This window comes from Peromyscus eremicus, chromosome 8a (genome assembly GCF_949786415.1).
Source record: "Peromyscus eremicus chromosome 8a, PerEre_H2_v1, whole genome shotgun sequence".
NCBI lineage: Eukaryota > Metazoa > Chordata > Mammalia > Rodentia > Cricetidae > Peromyscus > Peromyscus eremicus.
Window position 1 is genome coordinate 41211481 of NC_081423.1, and position 15368 is coordinate 41226848.

Here is a 15368-nt window from a genome sequence, read left to right on the forward strand (position 1 = left end):
CCTGGTGAAATCCTCCCAAATCACACACTACTCTTCTGACAGTCTTTACACACCCTCCTGCCTTCTCCACGGTCCACAGCTACACCTCCATCAGCAGTCAACCCCCTGGAATTTCACTAACTCCACTCACGTCTGCCCACACTTTTCAAGGGATGCAACTGGTCAGACACTGCTCCTCCGGGGTACCTGGGAGATGTGATCAGAGGGTGTCCTGACAGTGTCTGCTGCTGTCCATTACCACACTTTTGGACTCCCTAGTTCCAGCACCAGACTCCTGACCGGAACAGTCACTATGCCACCAAGTGGGCACTTGTGACTTCCCTGGCTGGAATGCACTGCTGGATAGAACTGGTTCTCAGAAGAGGCCCATGTGATTCTGGCACCTCAAGAGTACACTTCCCATGCACCTGGCACTTACTAGTTTGCAGCATCTAGCACTACCCTCTTCCTTTCTTAAAGCGTTTATCCTTTGCTTACAGTCATTTTTATTGTCTTCACACTTGAACTGCTTTTGACAGAGTCACAGTACTGGAACCCAGACACTCGCAGCACAGGTCAGATGTGAAGCGTCTTCTTGACCTGAGACCCCCACCTTGTAGATGCCCTGGATCTGTGGCTCCAAGTCCCCTGGGCCTGGCTGCATCTGCTCAGTGTGACCTGTCAGAAACGCACCCATTTTGCTGCATTCATAATAGCTGCTCTTTGTTTCTGTTCTGGGGGCTGAAGCAGTTCTGTATACATGGGCAGCCTACAACTTCCTTCTGATGCCTATGAACATTTCCTCTGTAAGGATACACTCAGGTCCATTAGCATTTGAGCAGTTTCTGACCACAGACAAAGCTAATTTGAGCATTCCTTTACAATACGGTAGGAGGATGGGGAATGTCATAGGTGGGGATATATTTCTTTATCTCCTGTTTCTAGTTGTTTATGGTAGGGAGACACAATGCTAGGCACCAGTTAATCTTTGGTAGCTGCAAATACAATTCCCTTGATTTTCTTTAAATAAAAAATATTTAAGATGGGTGGTGATGGCACACGCCTTTAATCCCAGCACTAGGGAGGCAGAGACAGGCAGATCTTTGTGAGTTCGAGGCCAGCCTGGTCTACAGAGCGAGATCCAGGAAAGGCACAAAGCTACACAGAGAAACCCTGTCTTTAAAAAAAAAAAAATTAAATTTATAAAATTTACATTTATTTTTATAAATTTATGAAATTCACATGTAAATGATAAAAATTATTTATATGAATGTGTGTCTGAGGGAGAGATAGGTAGATAGATAAATAGATAGATGGGGGAAGGAGGAGAGAGATTAGAGGATAGCTTGTAAGAGTTGGTTTTCTCCTTCCATTACGTGAATCTTAGTGATCAAATTCAGGTTGTCAGGCTTACCAGCAAGCACTTTATACCTAATGTTGTATAGCAGTTTCCTCTAAGATTGATACATTCCATTCTGCAGGGAAGCTCTTTAAACAGGAAGGTAAAGAACTCAAAAAAGCTTTAGGAAGTCCCTGAAACCTGCAGGATTCACTAGGTTCCTCCCTGTCAGAGTAAACAATAAAGCTGAGAGTCCCCCTCAGAGCAGGAGAAGCTGTATTGCCAAGACTCTGGGATTAGCCCAGCTGCCTGGAACAAGCAGAAACTAGCCAAGCTGCCGGAAAGAGGTTCAGAAGAGTCACCTGGGAAAGACACCCTTCAACCTGTTGAGCTGCCTGCAGCCATACAGTGTGCTGCAGGTTCCAGCTTCTGTGAGCCATCACCCATGCTGGGGTGGACCTTGGTGATGCAGCTGTTGTTGGGTCATTTCTGCTCCTGTTAGTAACCCCTCACCCATATTCCTGTAAGTAACCCCAGTAAAACTCATGGTTCACCAAGTTGGATTTTGGTGGTATCCATACATTAGTCTGTTGTGGGCTCTATATACATATTACTAATTAGTGTGTACGCACATATATTACTATTATTATTGTTGTTATTATTATTATTTGTTTGTTTTTTTCAAGACAAAGTTTCTGTCTAGTTTTGGTACCTGCCCTGGATCTCGCTCTGGATCTCACTCTGTAGAGCGTAAAGGCATAAGCCACCACTGCCTGGTGCACATATATATTATTAATTACTGTGAGTTTGAGAACTCATGACCTCCACACATGCTGTCAAAGGACAGCTCTGAAGTCAGTCCCCCCTTCCCACTTGGATGTGGGTTCCAGAAACTGACCTCAGGTTGACCCAGTACTACCCAGACTACACTTGTTGGCAAGTCCCTTTACCCCTGTGACAACCAATCTTTTTTTCCCCCCCCTTTTTTTTTTGAAACAGGGTTTCTCTGGGTAGTTTTGGTACCTGCCCTGGATCTTGCTCTGTAGACCAGGCTGGCCTTGAACTCAGGGATCCACAGGCTCTGCGCCACCACAGCTTGGCTGTGACAACCAATCTTGATTGCTAATTTGACCAGTCCATGAAGTGGAGGCACACCTGTGAGCAATGTTCTCTTTCTATTTTCTTTTAATTTGTCTGAGACAGTCTCTCTATATAGTCCTGACTGTCCTGGAGCTTGCTATGTAGATCAGGCTGCCTCTGAAGTCACAAAGATCCTCATGCCTCTGCTTCCCAAGTGCTGAGATTAAAGGCTTACACCTCCTCTAGGCTTTTTAAAGGGATTTTCTTGACTGGATCTGAGGTCAGAAGATCTATTAAAATCCAGGCCACACTTTCTAGTGGCACCCTATATAAAAGGACATGGAAAAAGGAGGCCTTTGCCTTTTGCCTGCCTGCCCTCACTCTTGTCAGTATTAGAACCTACTTCTTCAGGATTCCAACACAGACCGAAGACCAGCAATTCTCTAGGAATCTTTCCAGACTCCAGCACCAGATTTGGAACTGCTGAGACATCCAGTCTCGTGGACTGAGTAACTACTGGATTTTTGTCCTTTCCATCTGGAGACAACCATTGCTGGACTACTCAGACCACGGCTTGTAAGCCACTCTAGTAAGGCCTGTGTGTGTGTGTGTGTGTGTGTGTGTGTGTTCCATTCTGTCAGTTCTGTTCCTTTAGAGAATCCTGACTAATCCCCCCATCTTAGACATCTTGCTGAGCCCTCCTGTCAACAGCCCCCCTTTTGTTTGGCAGGGGCCCTTCAAGCTGCTCTTTGTACTTGGATTTGAGCACACCTTTCTTTCTGGCCTAAGATGTTGCAGGTGCCTTCATTCCCAATGTCCTCCTAGTGAGTCATGAGGTCTAACAGCCCTGATAAGAGCACAGCCACGCTTGCTACAATTTGGAAGTGATGGGTGATGCTGGGTGGAGTCAGAGCAACAATTACTAAGGCAGAGAGAAAGGGATTCAGAAAAAACAGTGTGGGTTTCATAACCTCAACCTGACCAACCTTGAGGAGGCCGGGAATGGTCCTGCATGGAGGTCAGCCATCTGTATACACAGAAGTCATCTGCACCCGAGTAGATGCATTCTGGGTCCACTGGGGACCACGCCACACATAACAGCCGGCCTCGATGTCCTCGGAAATTGAACAAAGGCTCTTCCCGGAGGGCGTCCCACACCTAGAACCAACAATAGTATGACAGAACAACTGATATATTGTTCTGCAGCCTAAGTTGCTCAATTAAAAATAAACTCATGACAGGCTTTTAATTTTCACATGATTTGCATTTATCTAAAGCAGTCATGTGACAACACTATCTCACGTGGCCCACACCTACAGTTCCAGCATGGAAGGGTGAAGCAAGAGGATTAAAGCTTTGAGGACAGGACGACAGTGAGATGGCTCAGCGGTTTTAAAAGGCACTTGCTGCCAAGTCTGATGACCTGAGTTCAATCCCTAGGACCTACATGATGGGAGGAGAGCAACAACTCCTGTAAGTTTTCCTGGAGACAGACACACAGACACACACACACAGACACAGACACACAGACACACACGGACACACACACACTGTTAACTTAAAAAAACAAACCAAATCAAAATACAAAGAGTTTGAGGACAGCCTGCCTTGCATAGCAAGACCCTGCAGCAAAAGCCCAAACAAGAAGAAAAAGAATGCCTACAATTAGCTAAAATCTTTGTGTTCATTTGGTAGAAAGATATTTTTGGGGCCACTTGGGTCCACCACACTGAGAGTAATCAGAATTCCCCAAACTGACAATAAGTCACAAGTGACCTGCTAAGGGCTATGAGGAAACTACAGTGTCTTCTAGCTCAGACAGCCCTTCTGTAGATGACAGAAGAGGAATGAGACAACCCAAAACAGAGGGAAGAGGAGAAAGTGTAGGTTACAGTAAGTTGTTCCAGGACAGCTACAGCTGTTACAGAGAAACCCTGTCTAGAAGCCCTCCCCCACAAAATAAGTCAAGACCTCAGGCTCAAGGACATACAGTACCTGAGCTGTGCCATCATAGCAAGCAGACACCAGCCTTCCATCATGATGAGGGCTCCACGCCAGACTGGTAACCTTGGCTGTGTGCCCGGAGAGGGTCCGGAAGGGCTCTGTGATGGTCACTGGGGACTCAGGATTGCTCTCTAAAAGGCAAGGGGAAGAAGTCACAAATAGCCACAGAAAGAATGCACAGATGACAGGACATCCCAAGAAGCAAGGAAGGCTCTGTGAGATCTCAGTGATTAAGAATGTAGTTTAGCCCGGGGCTCAGAGGTTAAGAGCACTGGCTGCTCTTCCAGAGGTCCTGAGTTCAGTTCTCTGCAACCACATGGTGGCTCACAACCATCTGTAATGAAATCTAGTGCCCTCTTCTGGCCTGCAGGCATACTGCAGGCATAATACTGTATACATAATAAATAAACAAATCTTAAAAAAAAAAAAAAAAAAAAAAAAAGAATGTAGTTTAGCCGGACAGTGACAGTGGTGGTGCATGCCTTTAATCCCAGCAGAGGCAGGCAGATCTCTGAGTTCAAGGCCAGCTTGGTCTACAGAGTGAGTTCCAGGACAGCCAGGGCTACACAGAGAAACCCTATCTCAAAACAAAATCAAAAACAAACAAAAAACCAAACAAAGAAATGTAGCTTACAGCTGGGCAGTGGTGGCGCATGCCTTTAGTCCTAGAACTCCGCAGGTAGAGGCAAGCAGATCTCTGAGAGTTCGAGGCCAGCTTGATCTACAAAGAGAGTTCCAGGATGCCAGAGCTGTTAAACAAAGAAACCCTGTTTTGAAAAACAAAACAAACAAACAAAAAAGGGTGGGGTGGGGTGGAGAGATGGCTTAGTGGATAAGAGCATTGACTGAGTCTTCCAGAGGACCTAGGTTCAATTCCTAGTACCCACATGGCAGCTCAAGCTGTCTGTAACTCCAGTTCCAGGGAATTTGATTCCTTCATGCACATAAAATAAAGTTAAATAAATGACTAAATAAGTAAATAAATAAATACTTTGGGGGGGAGAAGAAAAGAAAAGAATGTAGCTTACTAGATTATAAGAGCCAGAGGATTGGGGAATCTGCTGTGAGGTTGGGTCTCCTTGAAAAGACCATAAAGTCTCATCAATATGGCTACCTAAACATGACTGAACAAATACGACACCAATAACTAAAGGAGAAAGGAGAAAACTTATGAGGCCTCAACACTAAACAACCACAGGCAACTAAGAACTACTGAGAAAGGGAGAAACAGTCTTCCCCAGGGAAGAATCCATTGATTGGTTATCTAACACTAAGTCGTCAGTTCTAAAAACACAGGCACATAAATAACATTAAACGGACTGGGAAGAGTGAAATTATGTATTTAGGAATGTATATATAACAGTAAAGAAAGACAAGTCTATGAATCTGAAAGAGTGAGGGGGTACACGGAAGGGTTTGGAGGGAGAAAACAGGAGAAAATGATATAAGCTGAGAACAAAAGACTTCAAACAACAACAACAGGAATGTAGCTCACTAACAGGGCAGGAGGTGTGTCACTAAAGGCCAACACGAGAGCACCTCCTTCTGGACATGCCTGCACTCACACAGTAGTAACAGTAGGTAGGGAACAGATCTGAAGCTACTCATGAGAAAATACCAGATAAAACCAAACTGCAGAACAGTGACCCAACAACTGTTCTGTGTTTGAATCTCTACAGCTCAATGACAGTGTCCGACTACACTGTGCTGGCTGCTGGAGTCTCGCTGGGTTTGTCCATTGTTCACTGCAGTCACAGCCCTTTTTCTTCAGACATTAGTTCATCATTCTATCAATTCCTTTACCTGAAGAAATCCAACATAAATTCCCTCCTCTTTAAAAAAAAAAAATCTATTTGTGACGTCTATAATTCACCTTCACTTTAAAGGATCTCCCCCTAGGCACAGAATCCAGATTACTGTTGGACAAGGAACGCAAGGCTGCAACCCTGTGCTCAGCAGGCACAGGCAGGAGGGCAGGAGGGCAGGCTCATCTCCAAGCCTGCAGCACCCCGGCCGGAAGTCAGTGTTACCTAGGACAGTTCTCAGGTTGTGCACGTAGATGACTGCGTTGTTGGAGCCCGAAGCTAGGAGGTAGCTCAGCTCTGGACGGCTGCCATGCTCATGGTGCCAGACTATGGCGTTCACCAGCTTGTGGTGCTGCTGGATGGTGCAGAGCAGCTTCAAGTTGGGAACCTGGAATATTTCTATTGACCTGGAACAAGACGCAGCAGGGTGAGAACGATGGCTAATCAAGTCACAAGCCACACTGTCCCCCACCCCCTTCTCAGTCCAGGGAAGGAGACAGAAAGCATGGCACTCTACCCCTGGCAGAGGCCCTTCTCTCACAGCACCAGGAACCAGCTGAGGCTGGAGGAGGGGGGGTGAGAATGATGAACTAATGTCTGAAGAAAAAGGGCTGTGACTGCAGTGAACAATGGACAAAACCCAGCGAGACTCCAGCAGCCAGCACAGTGTAGTCGGACACTGTCATTGAGCTGTAGAGATTCAAATAATTCTGTCTTCACAAAGACGGAGAGTCCAGATCAGCTGAAGCTATCCACAGTGAATCCTAACACAGAACACAATGGGACTGCCACTGGACACTGCAGAAAGCCTTGGCCAGCCAGGGAATGCTACAACAGTAGAACTTTTTGTAAAGGACACACTCACCCATCTTCATTGCCAAGAGCCATGACTTTGCCATCTCCTTTCCAGCTGATCTCTGTGTGCACAGGCAGCTTGTACTAGAAAGCAAAACAAGCCAGGCACGGGTATAAACATTTTCTTTCCACTCTTCATCTTATAAGTCGATGACATCATGAGGGGAAAAAAATCCCTGGGGTTAAAACATGTTCTAATTCTGAAGGGCAGTTTTCTAGACTAACACCACATTCAGCCAAAGAGTTACTGAGAACAAGTACTCTGACTAGAGTTTCTCCTTCTACCCTGACAGTCCCCTTAGCAAAAGGCATACTCCCCAGCATTTCCCCACAAGTCTACTGCTCAAAATCAGATCAGCTGTTCCTCTGGGGCCTGTCAGGACCTTGTGCACATGCTTCTTTTTCTTAAAAAAAAAAATATATATATATATTTGTGTGTGTGTGTGTGTGTGTGTGTGTGTGTGTGTGTGTGTGGTTCACGAGCACAGGGGTGTGTACGTAGAAGTCTAAAGACAACTTTAGGATTAGAGTCTCTCCTTCCACTTTTATGTAGGTTTCTGCACAAAACTCAGGTTTGGTGGCAACCACTTTCATCTGTTGAGCCATTTCATTGGCCCCATGACCCTGTTTTTCTTACTTGTTTCTTATGTCTACTGCATATATGCCCACAGCTTTTTCAAAGTCATCTATGTGAAGGGATTTCAAATTTCTATTTCCTGTGCAGAATCCTCTGAACTCTAATACAGAAACTCAGCTGTCACTCAACTAAAATCTTGTCAGGACAGGAATTTTGTTCATTACTACATGTTAACACACAAACAACATTGAAGAAAATGAAAAAATACAATCAAATATGATTTACGATTATGTTACCTTGTGGTAAGCATACAAAAATGAGAAGCAACAATTAAAACTGCTTATTTGCAAGGGTAAAGAAACCTCAACCTTCCTGATTTGACTTAAGGACAATCGGGGAAGCCAGGCATTGTGGTGCACACCTGTAACCCTAGCACCTGGGGGGTGGAGGCAGGAACCAAGCTTGAGGCCAGCCTGGGTTATGTTTGATCCTGTCTCAAAAATGAAAGAAAGAAAAATAGCTGAGTCATACAAATACAGTGACACAAAGTTAAAGCAAATGTGATTAAATGTGAGATCCAGGCAAAGGACCCGAGAGACATTTTGTATTGTTGTGCATGTGTGACTCTGCGTGCGTAATCCAGCACTTGGGAGGCTGAGGGAGGAAGGTCAGGAAGTTAGCCTGGACTAACAGGAAGTCATCCTATCAAAAGAGAAGACCAAATGAGGCCTGAGCACAACCACAGGAAGTCATTGTCAACAGGGTTAGCTTCCAAAAGATGCACACCTTTACTCCCAGCACTTGGGAAGCAAAGGCAGGTGGCTCTCTGTAACTCTGAGGACAGCTTGGTCTACACACGGAGTTCCAGGCCAGTCAGGACTACATACAGTTCACCCTGTCTCAAAACAAAAACCCCCAAACAAAAAAGGATGCTTTACAGAGAAGATATGGAAGATTTATTTTTTATTTTTTATTTTTTTTTGGTTTTTCGAGACAGGGTCTCTCTGTAGCTTTGGAGCCTGTCCTGGACTAGCTCTGTAGACCAGGCTGGCCTCAAACTCACAGAGATCCACCTGCCTCTAGATTTTTTTATCATTACCACTGCATTTAAGTCCCCGCATCCTCCACACAGTTCTTTGCTTTACTCAATGATAAGTATCTCCAAGGTATAACAGGCAAGCCACAAATTCACTAATAGCTTTATCAACTATCTGAGAAGTCTGGCTAAGCATGATGGCATCTTTACAGATGGCCTGAATAAGGAGAAAAACCAAAGGAAGTGGAATGGACTCCAACTGGAACTTACTCTGATGGAGTTGGTGTCCCTCACGAGCTTGTTGATGTCGAAGGCCTCTCCACTGAGCTTCCAGGGGTTATGCTGCAGCACAATGCCTTCCCCTCCACAGCTGTACAGGGTCAGGGAAGGCCTGTCTCCTTCCCCTCCTGGGAAAGAAAAACTCTTGAGTGTCTCACTTCACCAGGGTAGCTGCTTCCATAGCAACATCATTAGCACACACACCATACTGTTAACATCCGTCTTCATGTCCCACCCAAAGGTGGGAAATGACCTAACATGTTGAGAAAAAGCCACTCACCCTCCTACCAACCTGGAAACTGTGGGCAGAAAAAGGTATTGTTAACTTCTGAGATACTGTGTTCACTGCAAAGGCTCTTCTGACATTCAAGAGCAGTGACATGTGATCAGAGAAAATGTTAAGGTCTCCAAAAAAAGCATGTGGTTTTTCTTCCAGAAACGAGAATCTTACTGTTGGTGCAAACACAGAGTTCAGGACCCCCTGACCAAGGAGGGTCCCAGGGCACAGCAATTGCTGTAAAGCTAGCCTCCTATCTGTCACACAACGCTCTACTCTGGACACAAGGCTAGTGCTAGGGAATCCACACACAACGAGTGTGGAAAACTTGTGACTCATTTGAAAAGACAGTAAGAAAGACACATTACTTTAGGGAAAGCAGCAGCAGCCAGGGTAGGAAAGTGAGGAGAGGCAGGGCTACAGGAGACACAGACCTTAGCAACCCAAGGCCAGCACCCAGTCTGCGGTTACTCTGTGCAATGGAAAATGAGCAATATTTCAGAGCTGGGGGAGGCGAGAGTCAAGGTTTTCCTTTATCCGTCATGATCACCCACCTCTGCTGCTCTCACAGACTCCTGGAGGCATGGTGCACACATGCACACAAACAGACATACACCAGCTTTCAGACTCTAATTAGAATTAAAGGGGAAGAATATACTCATGTGTGTTAAGAATGACTCACACTTACCAAGTGACATTGGGGGGACTGGTGGCCCCCAAGCCAACCTATACACAGTCTTCTTATGATATGTGCTTGAAATCTGTGGAGGTCTGTGGATGGGGAAAACAGGATGACTTGAATAAAGAGGCCCATTAGAAAACAGACCATCTTTCTCTGAAAAGTGTTTCCTGTACATGTGGTTGTTGGTATTAGAGAAAAACAATTTAACTTTGCCTCAAATAGTTGGTTGTTAAAAAGCAAACACTTAACTTACTATGTAATAATGTCCACCACCAAAACAAGTCCTGAGTGCACTGCCCACCCACCTGGCCAACTAGAATCATTTTTCTCTTCTGTTTCTCTAAAGAGCCCATAGTAAAGCAACGCCTAGCATTTGGCATTTCTGAAGCTACGAAGGAGTACAAAGGCTGTGATAACCATAATCACTCAACCTGAGGGATGACAGGCCACCCTGCTTCCCCCCTCTACCATTAGCCACCCCTCCCCCCTGTCCCCCCATAAGACAGGGCCTCACTACACGGCTCTGGCTGCCCAAGAACTTAGAGAGATCCATCTGCCTCTATCTCCTGAATGCTGGGATTAGAGGTATGCAACACCAAGCCAATTCCAGCCAGCACCACATTCTTAAACTGCAATAAAACCTGAAAGAAGACATATCCCTAAAGCTTTTTACTGTATTCCAGGGGGCTCTTGCTCTTAGGGGCATCCAGGCTTGACTTCTTGGGAAAAAACATCACTATTAGGACTTTTAGAGTCAATCATAGTCTAGGTATGGATTTAGAACTCCAGAACCTGCGTGGAAAGAGGTATGGTACTGAAGTATCAGACACACTTACAGCACCCACAGTACAAATCCCTTTGGCTCAAAGCAACAAAATAAACCATCCTGACGCCTATCAGTGACACCTTCAGTCTTCCCTCACAGCTTAACTTCTGGTAGGCTGACCACTCAGCTTATGGGATCATCGTTTTGTTTGGTTGTATACTCCTTTGAAACAGTATTTCAGCAAAAATGCAGAACTAGTCAAGCAGACACAGGTTCTATATAAATACTTAAAGCGTTGCACATAGACTGGGGAATTGACTTGGATGATTTGGCATTCATGAGGCCTATGGTGGTCTGGATGAGAGTGGTCCCAATGGGTTCCTATGTTTGAATTCTTGGTCCTGTTTGGGAAGGTGTGTCCCTGATGAAGGTGTGTCTCTGGAGATGGGCTTTGAGGTTTCAAAAGCCAGCACCATTCCCAGGTTAGTTCTCCCTGCCTCAGCTACTGCTCCAGCGCCATGCCTGCCTGCTGCCATGCTGGTCATGAACTCACCCCCTGGAACTGTGAACCCCAAATTAAACTCTTTCTTTTGTAAGTGACCTTGGTCATGGTGTCTTATCACAGCAGTAGAAAAGTAACTAGGACAGATCCCTAGCACAGCAAAGAAAAGAAAGAGACAGAGAGGTAAGGCAGAGGGAGGAAGGACACGCAGAGAGGGTAGCCCTGTAGTAGAAATGGCTCTTGTATCCTTTCCCATAGAGACACTGGCAGGTCAGGCGTGGCAGCCATGTGGGTGCTGCAGTGTGGAAGCAGTCAGCAGGATGTAATCAGTGAACACGGATGAGTTCCTGCAGAATTTTATTTACACACATTGAGACCACCATCCAGCTTTTTCCTATGCCATGGAACACTGACTCTATCCCATTCCCACATTTAGAAAGGAACACCCTGGGCCATATGCTACTCTTGTGATTTGAAATGCGGCCAGTGTAAATGAAGATTACAGCTGGGCAGTGGTGGCACAGGCCCGTAATCCCAGCACTCAGGAGTTTGAGGTCAGCCTGATCTACAAATCCGGTTCCAGGACAGCTGTGGCTATTAAACAGAGAAACCCTGTCTCCAAAAACCAAAAAGTTACTCATAAGCTACTTTATATTCTTTTTTTAAAAGTTATTTTTGACTTTAAGAACATGGGCATTTTGTATCCATTTGTGTACCAAATATGTGCCTGGTTGCCCATGGAGGTCAGAAGAGAGCATCAAATCCCCTGGAACTGGAGTTACAGACAGCTGTGAGCCACCATATGGGTGCAGGGAACAGAACCTGGGTCCTCTGGAAGAGCAGCCAGTGCTCTCAACCCCTAAGCCCTTTCTCCAGCCCTATTTTACACTCCTTAGAAATGCTAAGACCATATATGACACATGCAGCCCTATCACACTTGGACTCATGGCTCTTCCAGAATCCGGACACCATGCTAAGGATTACTCAGAAAAACTGGCATCAGGAGATGAATTCCAGCCAAAAAGAAACAGCCAGACAAGTACAAGATGAAGAGGTTAGAAAATGCGCTAAGATTTGGAAATGCACCCATACTATGGAAAGAAGTGGGTATTCCAGAGAAAAGGACAGCTAAGAGACAACCAAAACCCAACAGAAATGATCTCAGAAAACAGAAAATATCCAGAATATGTCTAATTCCAGATGTCAGCGTATCACAAAAGTCTGAAACTTTCTTAGTCATAACAGGACTTTACAACTATACAGAATACCACCTTCACACTGTGTTTGCTTTTGGTTGTTTTTGTTTTGAGAAAAGTGTCTCCTTATACATACCAGGCTGGCCTCCAACTCAAGAGTTATATACACCTGCCTCAGCCTCCCAAGTGCTGGGATTAAAGGCGGGCACCACCATGCCCAGCCTCATCTTTGTTTTGTATTTTTTGGTGCTGGGCAGATGCTCTACAAGTCAACTATATCCCTATCTCTGAGACTGATCACAGGAGACATCAAGAACCACAGATAAAACAGAAAAGGCACATGTCCACTAGTCTTGCAGCTTTGTATGTATCTGGAAACTTTTGTACAAAAAGCCACTGGTTTATCTTGGTGTCTTTTTAAAAAAAATTATTTAATGGTTTTTGTTTACTTATTTTACTGGTGTTTTGCTTGCACATATGTCTGTGTGAGTATCGGATCACCTGGAAGTGGAGTTACAGACAGGTATGAGCTGCCATGTGGGTGCTGGGAACTGAACCCAGGTCCTCTGAAGAGCAGCCAGTGCTCTTACCCGCTGAGCCATCTCTCCAGCCCATGTTGATAGTTCTTAAATACCAGTCAGGCTACACTGTCATCACCTGGAAAGCTAATTTCTTCTCATTCTTTTTCTTCCTTTTTGAGACGGGGTTTCTTGTGTATATCACGCTGGTTTGTAACCCTTGATCTTTCTGCCTTTACCTCCCAAATGCTGGAAGTAATGATGTGCACCCCATCTCTCAGTTTATGAGTCTTAGATATTAAATCCAGGACACTGTGCATGCTAGTCAAGGTCTCTCCCACTAAGCTACATCCTCAGCCTCTCAAAAAAGTTTTTAAAGAAAATTCCGAGTTCTGAACCTCAGTATCAGAGCCAAAAGATTCTACTCTATAACAGCTTTATTGGGTGCCAGGTTTCTGGACTCCAAGTTCAATCTGACATCACAGGTGCCCTGCTCATTGAGCTGAGGGAGAGTCAAACTTACTTGTTGGAACAGGTGTCATACAATCCCACTTTCCCGTCATCAGTGCCGAACGCCAAGCAGCCCTCCTTGTTTGGGTGCCAGCATAGCTACAAGAGAAGTTTCCAGATGAGAGAGGAGTACCCGGAAAGGAGTCAGTCTGCAGTCCTGACCAGTGCATGGAAAACTTTCTTGCTCTTCATTTAATTCTCATTGTTTAGTAAGAAAAAGGATTAAAACAAGAAGGGCCAATAAGGACTCAGCAGGTAAAAGCACTTGCCTCCAAGCTTCACCACCTGAGTTCAACCTCCTAAGACCCACATGAAGAAGGAAGAACTGACCCCCAAAACACAAACTGTGGGAGCCCACAGAGGCTTCCTAGTGATTCTCAGGGTCAGAGAATCTGAGCTTGCTTTACCCAGCAGGGTTATATAATGGATGATTTGGCCACGGGCGTGGTTACCAGGTGTTTGGAAGGGTCTACACTTGGCTGTGTGGTGTGCTTGCAAGGGGGAGGAGGTCTTTTGCCTCTCCCCTGGGCATATTATAAAAAGCCCTTTTCAATAAAGGACGAGGCTGGTGGGTATTGATCCAGGCCCTCCCGAAGCTATCCTTTGTTTCTGTCTTTCCCCACATCAGCTAGGTCTCCCTTTCTATCATTTCCTAATTCCTTTCTTCTCTACCTAAGAACTCTTCAAAAGGTGGGAGCTAGACTCCCACAACAAACAAACAAATGCAGTAAGAAAAACAGCAACAGTTAAAATCACTGCATTCTGACTGTTCAACACAACCCAGGGCCAATCCCACACACCTCAAACATTTAAGCCATCTCACGGCACTCTGAGCTGACGAAAGAGTCTAGACCATTCAGAGCTTAGACAGTGAGAAGTTCTTGCTTCATGACAGATACCTTTAAACATCCTTTCATTTCCAGCAGTATCTAAAAAGAATCTGAAAAAAAATCTCCAAGAAGTCTCCTTACCGCTGTAACCTTGGACTTGACTCCTTGCCAGAAGTTTTTCACATCGTAGTTGTTCTTTATGGAGAGTGTATTCCACACCCGGATCATGCCGTCCCCAACACCTATGGCCAGGCAGCCCATGTCCACAGGAGAAAAGGCCAGGCTGTAGGCGAAACCTCCAAGAGAAGGCAATGTCCAGCAGCACTCCAGGGTGGCCATGTCCCAACATTTTACCTAAAAAAGAGTAAACGTTCAAAAAAGCAAAGAAATGGGGGTTAAGAATTAAATATTTCGGGCTGGAGAGATGGGTCAGTGTTTAAGAGCACTGGCTGCTCTTCCAGAGGATCTGAGTTCAATTCCCAGCAACCACATGGTGGCTCACAGCCATCTGTAATGAGATCTGGTGCCCTCTTCTGGCCCACAGGGACACATGCAGGCAGAACACTGTATATATAATAAATAAATAAATCTTTAAAAAAAAAAAAGAATTAAATATTTCAAATGGGATTTAATTCTTCCAGAGGGAACTGGAAGAAGCTTCTCTTATGAGCAAACAAATCTGCAATTTATCACAAAGCTCAAATCTCTCTAGGAGTACATCCACTCCCAGGCATGCTCAGTGAATCGGCACCCTGCAGCCCAGTCAGTAATGGAGAACCCAGGCTTGCCATCTCCCCAGGTCATGGCACTGATAACCCCCTCTCTCACGACTCTGGAAGAACGTGCATGGCCTCCATCAAGAGCTGCTGTCTGACAAGTCATACACTTCACACCTGGGGGCGTGCAGGAGAAAAATGATGCCTAAATCCAGGGCTAGAGCCGCAGCTCAGCTGGTAGAGCATCTGCTTACCATGAAGCGGTGGCTCCAATCCCCAGTACAACCAGGTGTGGTTACAGCACTTGGAAGGTGGAGGCCAAAGGATCAGAGGTTCAAATTAATGGGGAATTCAAAGCCAGACTAGGCTAGAGACCTGTCTCCAAAAAGCGTCTCTAGCTGGGTGGTGGTGGCGCAT

General features: G+C 45.4%; 1 protein-coding gene across 4 annotated transcripts in view; it reads right to left on the reverse strand.

Annotated features, from left to right (window-relative positions):
- Gemin5 (gem nuclear organelle associated protein 5) overlaps positions 1 to 15368 on the reverse strand; it is a 49470-nt gene that overhangs the window by 22236 nt on the left and 11866 nt on the right. For all 4 annotated transcript variants that reach the window (XM_059270616.1, XM_059270617.1, XM_059270615.1 and 1 more), the window contains exons 8-15: positions 14377 to 14589; positions 13419 to 13504; positions 9920 to 10002; positions 8946 to 9082; positions 7073 to 7146; positions 6433 to 6614; positions 4394 to 4533; positions 3385 to 3556 (exon numbers count right to left, since the gene is read on the reverse strand). In XM_059270616.1, the coding sequence (XP_059126599.1) occupies positions 3385 to 3556; positions 4394 to 4533; positions 6433 to 6614; positions 7073 to 7146; positions 8946 to 9082; positions 9920 to 10002; positions 13419 to 13504; positions 14377 to 14589 (1087 nt within the window). The remainder of the gene's footprint in view (positions 1 to 3384; positions 3557 to 4393; positions 4534 to 6432; positions 6615 to 7072; positions 7147 to 8945; positions 9083 to 9919; positions 10003 to 13418; positions 13505 to 14376; positions 14590 to 15368) is intronic.